This window comes from Morone saxatilis, unplaced genomic scaffold (assembly GCF_004916995.1).
Source record: "Morone saxatilis isolate NCDOM2014 unplaced genomic scaffold, NCSU_SB_2.0 Contig22, whole genome shotgun sequence".
Lineage (NCBI taxonomy): Eukaryota > Metazoa > Chordata > Actinopteri > Moronidae > Morone > Morone saxatilis.
Window position 1 is genome coordinate 8,026,910 of NW_023339785.1, and position 12,306 is coordinate 8,039,215.

General features: G+C 40.7%; 1 protein-coding gene across 1 annotated transcript in view; it reads right to left on the bottom strand.

Moving 5' to 3' along the window:
* fgfrl1a (fibroblast growth factor receptor like 1a) overlaps positions 1–12,306 on the bottom strand; it is a 63,597-nt gene that overhangs the window by 35,425 nt on the left and 15,866 nt on the right. Inside the window, exon 3 of the mRNA XM_035669648.1 lies at positions 5,907–6,179. Coding sequence (XP_035525541.1) covers positions 5,907–6,179 — 273 coding nt within the window. The remainder of the gene's footprint in view (positions 1–5,906; positions 6,180–12,306) is intronic.

Genomic DNA, 12,306 nt, shown 5'->3' on the forward strand with positions numbered 1-12,306 from the left:
TCATATGAGCACGAACACACACACACACACACACACACACACACAAACACACAGACCAGCATGTTTACATCTCGGTTCTCCACAGTGCCACCCTGATTTCCGGAGGAACAGCTTTGTCTACCTCGCTGTACGGGCGGCATGTTGTTCCAACAGTAGGGCCAACATGAACTGAACAGATCTGATGCAGAACAGCGTGAAATGAGTGTGACAGTGAAAACAGAAATAGGAAGCATCTGCACTCTCAGCTCTGTTTTAACTTTATGCAACTGTTAACAACTCAAACTCTAACCAGCAGTTCAGCCTTCTAAAGTTATATATTTGATTTTCTAATGGTCTAAAACGCATATTAGGTAATCCCAATATCCCTGGTTCGACTCTGGAGACGTTTGTTGTTGTCTGTCTCTCTACCCATGCCTTTCTTTCTTGGTAGGACATGCCAATAGGGCTGCCATAACTGTTTATTTACTTTTTTAGTGTACATATAACAATGTCTCACAACATAAATAAATAAAGAACATACACCAACTATATTTTTAAGTATAACAAAGTGAAAGAAATAAGAGATATTGTAATCACTCTATTACATAAAACCTACAGCAACTGTAGGAGCAGTAGAAGCCTTAACCACTAGTCTATACTGTCAACTGTCAAATAAACTTTAAAAAAACGAACCAAGCACACAGCTTTTACTTTCTGCTTTAACCTTTTGTGTATTTTTATCAGGCAGCAAGAACGAAGCAAAGGGAGAAACAGAATGGATTCCAGCCCAGTAAAGGCAACAATATGGAGGGGGAGGGGGGCTAACCGCACGATGATTTCTGTGCTCCATTTTAAAATAACATCTTTTTCATGTTCTGTAAATCATGATTGAGACCCCCCAAAAAATCCCCTGTGAGGCCTCAAGCCCTCAACTGAACACCAACTGAGTGGTTCCTGAAAACCAACGAGCTGCAGCTCCAGGTTCACTCCATGCATTTTTCTGCCATTAGTGAGAAAGTGCTGCGTGTGTAACCTGAGCAGAAGAATCTGGCGGTAAAAAACACTAAATCCACAACACACACACACACACACACACACACACAGAAAAATACAGTATAGACAGGCACAGCTGCCCTGGTGTGTTTGCAAGTAGGTGGATGAGGGTGTGTGCGTGAAAGAGACTGGGTTATTTGAGATTGTTTTTAGGCACTTTGCAATCACAGACACTCTTTTCCTTGTGTGCGTGTATGTGTGTGTGTGTGTGTGTGTGTGTGCGCGTGTGTGAGTGAGTGAGTCATACCAATTAGGCTGCAAACCTTGGCCACCTCTACATCCTCTCCAGACAAGGCACCAGATATCTCAATTAAAAAAACGACGTAATTTGAGAACACAAAAACAGAGGAGGCATCAGGATGGAGGAACTGAGGGATAGAGAGATGATGTTGGTCTGCAACCTAATCTGATGTGTTAGTTTTTGGCCAGAAGACAGCTGCAGTCTCACACACGCAATACAGTTAAATGGAGACGGAATAAACCTGAATGAAGAAACGTGGTTGGCTTTCAAAGAACTGGATCCTCGTTGAATTTGTCTACATGCAACATCACATTCAATTGTCATATAGACTGAGCTGTAAGACGTCAGTATGTCAGTCTGTATTAAGTCATAATACATTTTTGTTTAGTTTAGCAGCGGTAGAGGGCTAATTCTGACAGCAAACCGCAGAGCTTCATTTGAGAAAATGTAGAACTGAATCATTTTTCTAAAACAACACTCTTTCAAGTCCCGTTTTGTTTATTTCCCATTTGTCACGTTTCATCTTGCGTCTCCATTTTTCTTATTTCAACTTTCATTATGTATCTGCCGCTTGATGAACATAAATCACGTACAAGCTCATTTATTTAAACACGTTTAAACACGTCTATGTTTTATATCTTTCTCTGCCTCTCTTTCCTCTTTGTTCGCCAATTACGACCAGATGTCAGCTGCTATGTCTGAGCTGTAAAAATCACCACAAATCACTACACCAGTTACTTATGAATGGACCTGCATGCACATGCAAACACACTCTTAGACAAAAAGGGTGTTGATGATTATAAAACTGCATTTTCACATTCATGGGCACTAAAAACACACTGTAACACACCCACACACACGACTCCAAACCGCTTCCTTCCTTCCTTCTTACGCACGGCTTCTCAACTCTGCTCCAGACACGCTCCCATTGTCATCACATCTGGTTTGAACTATAAATCTTTTATCATTCACTCTTCTGGGAGGAGGCAAACAATTACAGAATTTCATACAAAGACAGCAAAAAGCATTAAGAAAGAGAGTGGGAGGAAGAAATGAGAGCCCTCCTGACATTAGGTTTTTGAAGGACATTGAGGTTTGCTGAGCAGAAAAAAGATCTTTCTCAATTTCACTTTACTGGTGGTCCCATAAATCTGCGCACACCAACGCATACATACACACATGCACAACCCCTCAGATAAACAAGCACAAATACACACACACACACACACACTATTTACTCATGCAAACATTTGCCAACCTACACACAATAAAAGAACAAACACTCCAAGGAATCTTCTAATTTACCCCGCCAACAAAAGCCTGCCTTCACAAAACGCCTCTCCATCACTTCCAGCCACATGCTATTACGTCCGGGAAAAATGGGAAACTGTGAAAATATTGATACAAATTAAGACGTGGTTGGGGAAAAATGAGTCGGCCAACTGAGGAAGGAGGAATGAGGGCTGAGATTGAGTGCTAATGGGAAAAAGGTGTTAAAGATACTAGAAATTGCAAGGGAATAAAGATAAGATGCAGGTGTGGGCTCATTACTGTGAAACGGAGCGCAGTCATAGAAGAATTACCACAGGACCACACAGAAGAGGAGATGAAAGCAGAGAGAAGGAGGAGAGATGAGAGGAAGCGAGGAGGCAAAGCAAAACAGCTGAGAGAAAAACACTTAACTGAGAAACAAAAAACAAAGCTAAAGTATAAAAAACTCCTAATTATCATCTAGTTTTAAACTGATGAACACAGGCCACCACTTAGGCGGAAGACAGCTGCATCCATGCATCCATGTATTCCCCTCATGCTTTGAACATCATTGCCTATGCAGATTGTTCCAGCTATGAAAACACAGTTTTCCACGCTAACTGCCTCTCTGAGGAGATGCTGTGGCATGATTCCTGGCTTGAATTACAGGGAGGGATCATCTCTGAAGGTTAACCTGGTGGAACACACTGGTGGGCACCATTTGCATAATCTACAAATGTAGTGATGTAGCCTCTAAAGCTTGTAGAGCACGTGAACTTTTTTTTTTGGTGACAATTTTCTTGATCCTGGTTTGCTTGGGATATGATGATATTGTGATTAAAGTTTGGTTACCTTGTCTGTGAAATGTGTGTAGAATTTGTGCCAGTCCATGTCAACATCAAAGCTCTGGTTTTCTAATATTTTAAGTGAACCAATGAACACTTTAGAGTTCTTTATCAAAAGTACACTGACTTTCAAGTTCACTTTTGATCTTGGAATCAGCAGATGACAACAATGGCTGATACCGATACAATGACGGATATTTTTGTGTTTTTCATGCAGTTGAGAACTTGCAGTTTATTCAAACCTGCTAAGAAAGGCTAAGATTTGCGAGCAAAGATGGATGATTTAATATTCTATAGTTCTGATCTAACCAAACCATCATTGTTAACAACAACAAAAAATAACAGTTCTGACTCTTCAAATGCTCATTTACTTTTTCTAGAAAAGTACATAAAAAAACTTTACAAACATACTTTGGCTTTTGTAGAACATAAAACCTATCAAATGTTTTGAATATGATATCAAAATAAATTAGTGTTATTATGGACTGATTTATTGGCTATAATTTTATTATCTGAATAATAGAACAGAATACTATAAATTTCCCATTATCTAATGATAATTTATCAACCCCAACAATTATGGTGCATCCCTCTATTAAATTTACATTTAAATCGATACAAATAGTAATAGCCTTTTGTCAAAGAAGAAGTCACATGTTTTCATTCAAAGTACTGAATCTCGGTGCTCAATGGGACTAACTTAAATGACAAATGTGTGTGTGTGTGTGTGTGAATATGTGAAAGGGACAGTGAATGAGGGAGGGAGAGAAGGAGAGAGAAAGAGCAAGGCAGCAGCTGTCCGCCTGGATGACCTCAGCGGCAGCTGCTGCCCCCCACTTCCACCCCGCCCCGCTCTGCTGCCCTCTGTATGCCAGCTCGCCTTTGAAGTTAGGTCAAGACCGATACATCTTTGGATCACATACCGATAATCATTACTGAGATTATTAGCTTTTTTTTATCCTACAATACAAATGTATTCGTTACTCAAAAATTAAATGCAAACTTGACAACAGAAAATGTGATTTATGGATTAAACAGTGGTAAAATCTGCTGTTTTATTAATGAATAGTTAACGTGACAATATCTAAGAATATTCTAGATAAAGCTGCATCTATGAGAAGAAAAGCAACTCTTTTATTACTCTTGTGTGTTTGTTAATTGTCTCATGTCACAAAAAGAAGATTTAAAAAAAAATCTTCAGTTTTATAAACAGACAGTGCAATGCACAACTTTATCTATATCTTTATCTACTTGTAAGATTCCCACTTTGGTACAACCATCTTCTCAGACTATTGGCCGAGGCACAATATTGAATTCAAATTCATTCATTAATACACTGTAAACATGTATCATGTACAATCTTGTTATTGGCTGGTATTATCTGTATCAGAGCATTTTACTCCAGCCTGTCTTTGAAGTGCTGACGTTGGGCAGAGAGAGATGCTTTAGTCAGATTCTCTGGATCGCTGGAACCTGACACACACACATACACACACGCATACAGAATGGCATGTAGACAAACACATGGATAATGCACACACACACAGCACAAAGACACACACGGACTTGCGTGTGTAAATGTGCACTGACACACTGTCTTCCCTCCAGATATTTTGTTTACATGGATAGGAGTTGAGGGAAGTGGCCATTTCAGTCCGAGTACAGAAAGAAACACATCTGTATTTGAGCAGCAAGGTCGTCAGAGTCCACAGTGTCATCGACTACAGCCACCACATGATGAGACAAACAAAATATACATACCCAGACACAGTGACAACCGACTCTGCTTTCTGAATGGAAAGTTATTATGTAAAGGAAAAAAAGAACAAGGCACAACAATGTCTCTTTTATAGAGACATCAAAACTGACACACACACACACACACACACACACAGATGTGACATTCCAGACCACACTGACGCAATGTCTTTCACACAAACACAACCGGGGGAAAAACAAAAGCATCTTCCTCAACAAACTCATTCATAATCATACACACAAACACACACACACCTACACACGCACAAGCAGAAGCAGTGAGACAAAAGCATCGCTTCATTGTCTGAAAAACTGTACAGGCTTGATTTCTGTGTAAGGCCCCACCAACCTAACCTGGTTAATTATATCCTCGAAACTCACACAGCAGTCAATAGAAGTACTGAAATGAATGGTAAGGAAAGAAAAAGAAATACTGAAAATCATCATGTGTGATCATCAAGTGTAATGAAGGAGAGAAATAGACCAAATGTAAACTTGAATTAATGGGAAAACGTAAGAGAGGATTAGAGAAATAAGAAAGCTAAAATCTTGGGCTTTAGTCATGGATGGTGGGTTTGTATCTGTCTGTCATCATACAAACACACACATAAACACAAAAAGTCAAATACTTTTCAACAAAAGTCTTACGTAGTAAGTGTAGCGAGTGTAAGCGAGTTTGTTTGAAAAATGTTGCAATGGTGCAATGTATTCATGTTTTGTCAATGTAATGCAAAGGACTGTATCAGTGTCTCATGCCACAGTTGATAAAAAACACTTACCTATAACGATGAGAGTGTAGTTGATGTTCACGCTGCCAAACCCGTTGGTAGCTTTACAGATGTAAGTCCCTGCATCGTCAGTCTCCACATCTTTAATACGCAGAGCGTGCTGTAACACCCTGAACCGTGTCCAGCCACTGTGGATGTTTCGGCCATCTTTGGTCCACATGTTGAGCGGTGGGGGGTCGCCCTCCACGGGGCAGGGCAGCTTCATGGTGCGACCCAGGCGGATGCTCTGCCGATGAGCCACCCGCTCTGACACCCTGGGTGGACCTTAAGGGTGGGGGAAAAGGGAAAAGGAGAGTCAGTGAGATTATGAATGAAACACTAGTTGTAGTTTAATTTAAGTAGTTTAATCCTCCTGCAATTTCCCAGCTTGGGATCAATAAAGTATATCGATAAAGTATATCTATCTAAGATATCAGAATACTGCAGAGAGGGTACACAGCCAGGTTACTTGAGCGTATATGAACCTACTAATGAAACCTTTCACTTTAGCTTACAGCTCGCATTTTTAAGTTTCCAGCTGCAGCAAAATCCAGTTTGAATTGGGTAGAAGGGAATCACTGAGTGGTAGCGACTGTAGCCTAATTAGTGTCCGCAATGTTTGATTGCACAAACCAATCTTTCCCTTAATACATGATTCTGACCCATTCTGCCAGACATACAATATTTTCCTTGCAAGGACTATGATCCATTGAGGCATCAAAAACTTTGTTCATCAAAAATAAACTCCCCACCCAACGCCTGATTTGATTTGTGGATTTTTAGCACAGAGCCTTGTTTGGTCTGAATCAGCCCTGAGTACAGGGACTTCAGGTGAGTTACCTCGGTGCCCGCATTTTTCACTATTTTGGCATGAAAAATGACTGCAATGATTCATCAATTAGTTGATGACTATTTTTCTGTCGACTAATTGATTAATCAACTGCTCATTTCAGCTCTCAAGTTATATTTAAGATGTTCAATGTTCATAGTTATCATTGACATTGTATTTTAGGACAATGTATGAGTGGTTGCATCAACAGCAGTAGTCGTGTTGAGGGATGGAGGCATTTTGAGAGCGGTAAGTGTGTCGACACCAAGCTTAGGATGATGTCTTGTAATGCCTGCTCTCCTGACACACCCACATCTCCTTGTGTGCAACAACACACCTCCCATTTTCACCGCTATTCTCAGAACCAAAGAAGCCTCCAAATATGGCTTTTAAAACACAGGAGTGATCCTTTAACCTTTAAGAAGTCTGCAATGGCTTAGCTGAAACATTGACATTTGAACACTGGCAACAATAGAATCCCCAGGGAGCAAACACAAAGCCAAGCTAATATCAACTGAGATGTCGTGTCGAGACATAAAATCAGGCGTGACCTTGACCGCTCAGTAGCCGGTCTACTGTGAAACTGCACACTAGAAAAACAGAGGGGGTGAAGTGACACGCTGACTGACTGGGAACGACGGGAGGAAATGAGAGCAATAGCGTAGGGGGTGATGGAGAGAACAAATTTAGGGGTGAGGAGGAGAAAGAGAGGAAGGAGAAGGAAGGAAGGAAGGAAATGAAGGGAATGAGGGAGGATGGAATTTAAGGGAGTAGCTGTGAGAAGAGAAAGGGAATGAAATATGGCCGAACAGGAGTAGTACAAAGAAAGACAAACAGGAAGATAGAAGGATGGAAGCAGTGTAGGAGTTAGCGAGGTTTACTGCATACTGCACATCTCTGTTTGGCTTCTCATTAATCCTTCTGGGTTAAAACAATACCCTCCTAATATAGTACTAAAACACAGGCCACCATGTAGCAAACAAAGGGTCCTAACAGACTACAAAAGGCAACTGTATGGAAAACCATCAGAAAACAACCTGCTTCAGGTCATGACCTGTAGTTTAAGAAAGATTTAAAGGACAAAGGGTGGCTTGATTTTAACAATGTGCCTGATAGAGGCTTATCTAGAAGAATACGTATGGTCCGATAAAGAGTAGAATCATGTGTAAACATATGTTTCATTTATTGCCCCTTTTGTCTGTTACTTTCTTATCACAGAGAATGAACACAGCCTGATATTGTGTATGGAGACCTTCCATTTGCCCTTGTGAATGAAGGGTTTAATAAACAGCTGTAGACCTCTGGTATTTTGTTGTTTTTCGTCAGCTTTTGGCAGTTTGTCCGTAAGGATAAATACAGCTTGTTAAAACTTTTTTTAAAACTCTTTTCATACAGTAGTATTGGAGATCTTTCTATAGGTTATAACATTTTACCAAGTAATCGTTGAGTTGTGGAAACATGGATCGAAAACTACAAAGACATCAGACCGGACAGGATACAAGTGGTCAGATGATGGGTTAAATTGTGATAAAGACAGTTTGGCTAGATGATTGAAAATACTTAATTTGGAGGCGAAACCAAAAAATGTCAGAAATAATCCCTCAATGCACAGAACACTGTGTGCACCGATGAACAATTTGTGTGCGCACAACTACAGCAAGCACAGGAGGTCAAAGCTTAACCAGGAAGTTGGCCTGTAAATGTGATGGATGTTTTTACAACGGACAGTTTAGGTGATAATTTTACTTATTAAGTAACCTATGGACTGCATTTTAATTTTGTCTTTACTTTTTCTTTCCCATAAGTTTGATTTATTTACAACGTTGTGTGCTTTTTAGCGATACCACTGTTCCCAGATCACAGCAACTTGGTCTTTTTCAAAAGTTATTACATATATATACACACACACACACACACACACACACACCAGGGTTATTCTTTAACATTTGCCGTTTTAAGTACAAGTGAAAGATTTCCTTTCCCATTAAAAAACCTCTGCAGCACACAGATGGCATTTACCTATGAGTATTTATTTTTTTGCATTTCTTCGGAAGATCAAGGTAGTTAGCGTGAGCAGTAACCACCATGGCTTTGCAACCAAGACTTTACATCATTGGCAAGCAAAGACCAGCTGTCAACTGTCACCAAAATAAAACAAAACAACTTGATTTATTCCTCCAGTGTGCAGCTGCAGAGGTAGGGGATGAATAAGGTGAAGTCGAGTGGTGTATACATGAAGTGGACTGTAAAAAAGAAGAACAGTTACAGTAGTCTTCTAGTTTTGTCAGTCATGACGGGCTGTTGTTTTAACAGGAGAGGAGGAGGTGGACACAATGATGGATGTGTGAAGGTGAAATGTGTGAAAAAGACATTAGTCACACAGAGGTATTCTCGGGGAGCCTCTCCTCCTCTGTCCTCCCTCATTCCATCCTCCTCGCTCCTGCACGGGGGAATGTGTTCGTTCAGCTGTATGGCTTTCTCATCAGGGGCCCGACAGCTCACTCTCTCTTCTTTTCTCTCTCTCTACCTCTATTTCTTTCACTTTTGTCATTCTCTTTTTTACAAATATCTCCCTCTAAAATCAAATGTTCTTACTTTAACACCTGTTTCTTTCTTTCAGTTGTCCTACCTTCATTCTCTTTTCTACATTTTACTTCCCTTCTGTATATAAACTGGATCCCTTTAATGTTCTTATTTTTTCTTTCTCTATATCTATTTCTTCCTTTTCTTTCTCCAGCAGATTGAAATCTCATTCCCCTGAACTCTTACCATTCCCCTGCTACCTTGCCCTTAACCCCTCGCTTCCCCTTTATACCTCCTCCTGTCCTCTCTTTTCCCCCGTCATAACTCTTTTCCTTTCTCTATTTTACTCTCTTACTCCCCGCTCTCTCTTTTCTCTTTCATCATGCTCATTCACACCATCCTCTTCGTTCAATGAAGTATCTCTTCTGTCTCTCCTGGGTGATTTACTGGTCTCCTGCCCTTTTCAGATCTATACAAACACACACAACTTCCCCAGTTCCTTCCCCAGAGGATCACAGGAGCAGGACCTCTACCTGAACCTCTCAACTTTCGACAGTTAACCTCTCCTACATCTCTACCCGATAAAGGGAACACACACCAGCAGCCTCTTTTCCTTCCCCTCCTCAGTGGTCCTCCTCCTCTTTCTCCTCCTCCACGGACCATGACCAAAGTGAAGTCTTTTTAAATCTGTCTCTAGGGGTGAAACTGAAGCGAGTAAAAAATCTATTCTTCTCTTTCACGAGACACAGGGTCAGTGTGTGTGTTCGCACATGTGAGTCATCTTTGATAAAATGTGTTGTTTAAAGGAAAGAAAGGGCTACAAATATTGTATATGGTCAAATAAGGCTAATTACAGTCTGTGTCTCTGTGCTTGTGCATCTTTGTGTGTTTATATACTGTTTAGGAAACCTGTGTCTGTGTTTTAGTGTGTGAATGTGTGTCTGTGGGGGGGGGAGAGAAAAGAAAATTGCAGGCCTTTAAAACTTTGGTCTGTTTTGTCCATTTGGGGCAGGCAGGGTGCTCCCTTGCCTGCAACTGGCTCCCCACAACAATCTAAAGCACCTTGAAGGTTGTTTATCTGCCTCCAGACACTCACAAACACACACACACACACACCGTGCACACCCTCCCTCTCGTTTCCCTTCTACACAGGGAGAGTATAGGTAGTTTGGACGTGCACGTCTGGTATTCTGGCTAATGACAGGAAAACACAGCCCACGTCAGACACAAAGTACTCCCACAGAGGCAGAACCTTGCACCTCAGAGCTGCACATCCTCTGCATGGAGGGTGGCTGAAGGCCAAATAAAGCAGAGGAGAGATCAGTTTATACAGTCTGTTGACTGGTTACTCACAAAACAACTGTAAATACACTGCTTGAGTTCCATTAATGGAATAGGATGACAGTTGGGGAAATTGTCTGTTCAATATATAGCTCGAACCACAAGACAGTTAGCTTAGCTTTGCATAGAGACGGCTGGCCCGACTGTCCAAATGTGACAAAATCTAGACAAATTTACTAATGTGTTTCATTTATTCTGTATGTAAACAGGAAATATAATGTGGCCATTGAGTCAGTTATTTAGCTTTAGGCTACAACATGAGCCATGTAGGTTGTCATTTACATTCCAGCTTATATTATTCTATTATTAGAGTCTTTATTGATCATTTCTTAGCAGAGATATCCCTCTGAAGTGTAAGACACACAGTATCTAAAAATATGTGTATCTTGTATGTGTGTTAGGATTAGTTACTCTAAAAACGTCTAGTCCAATCTAGCCCCAACAAATCCAGTTTGTCCACTGTGGTCTGCTACAGTCTAGTCATGATAACACTGGATTAGGTTTCTTAGATTTGTCTCATCTAGGATAGTCTATAGACATCAATTCTGATACTAGTCATCACACTCAAGTGCAGATAGGCTGTTTTTCTTGCTTCAGGCAAGAAATACTGCTGGTACACCTTTGCATTTTCACACACTAACATTAGCAGATATAACACGGTAGAGATTAGTATGTTTTCTTTGGTTCTCAGTTCTACAGACTTCTTGCTGCCAGCGAATGTCTGAGCACAGCGTTGTTTGTTCAAATCAGACTCACTAATGCCTTTCACAGACATTTCCATGAGTGATATTTTCTTATACGATTTTACATTATAAAAAGAACTATTAGAACCTACCCTACATCATGAGAACACAACTGAGGTTTCTTAAAAGCAGTCGAAAAATAGCTTTAGCATCCAAACGCTTTGTCATTTGTCTAAGTGCTGACAAAATACCTGCTAATTCAGTCATTTTCTCTGTTGCATATTTTGGCAGTGCGTGAGAGCTGGGACTGCCCTTTATGATTTGGTTTTGGACCGAGAGTTCGGTTTTTAATGCCCTTAACGTTCCACTGGTCTTAGAGTCAGATGGGTCTGCAGAGTCCAACACAACGTTGTTGTTGGCAGGAAAGTGAGACTGGAGCGAGAGGGGAGAGCTGAGGAATGCTTTTGATGGAGAGCACTTAACAGCGGGACACAGCGTTGATGTACTGCACAAGGTAGAGGTGTGTGTATGTGCATGTATGCATGCTGAGCTATGTGCGTTGCACTAAAGGAGTACCGGGTCCACAAGAGGTCATCATTATTATCAGATCAGTTATAAAAGTAACATTTACCTCTTTCCTTCTCTTGTAATTTTAACTAAGCTCAGAGTTTATAAAATAGGCCCAAGGTTTATCCTTTCGCAATGTGCTTCAATGAGAATTTGTGTGTGCAGTACTCAAATTACCCCTATACCCGTAAGTCCACTATTTACGCAACGCCTATTGGTGAAATCCTGTAATCCCTTGCTATTATGTTTTTGTATCTGAATTCTCTTTATAAGCCTGAATCCTGTTATCACATCAATTCTCTCTATATTTACTATGACCAGTGGGATTGCTTGTTGCCTAACGCCACATTCGCTGAACCAAGCTGTGCTTTCTTCATCGGGCTGCTCACACTGATAGATTCAACCCAACAGAAACTGTCTGACATCTCCTTCTACTCCTGCAGCTCACTCACACACACACTCTAACACA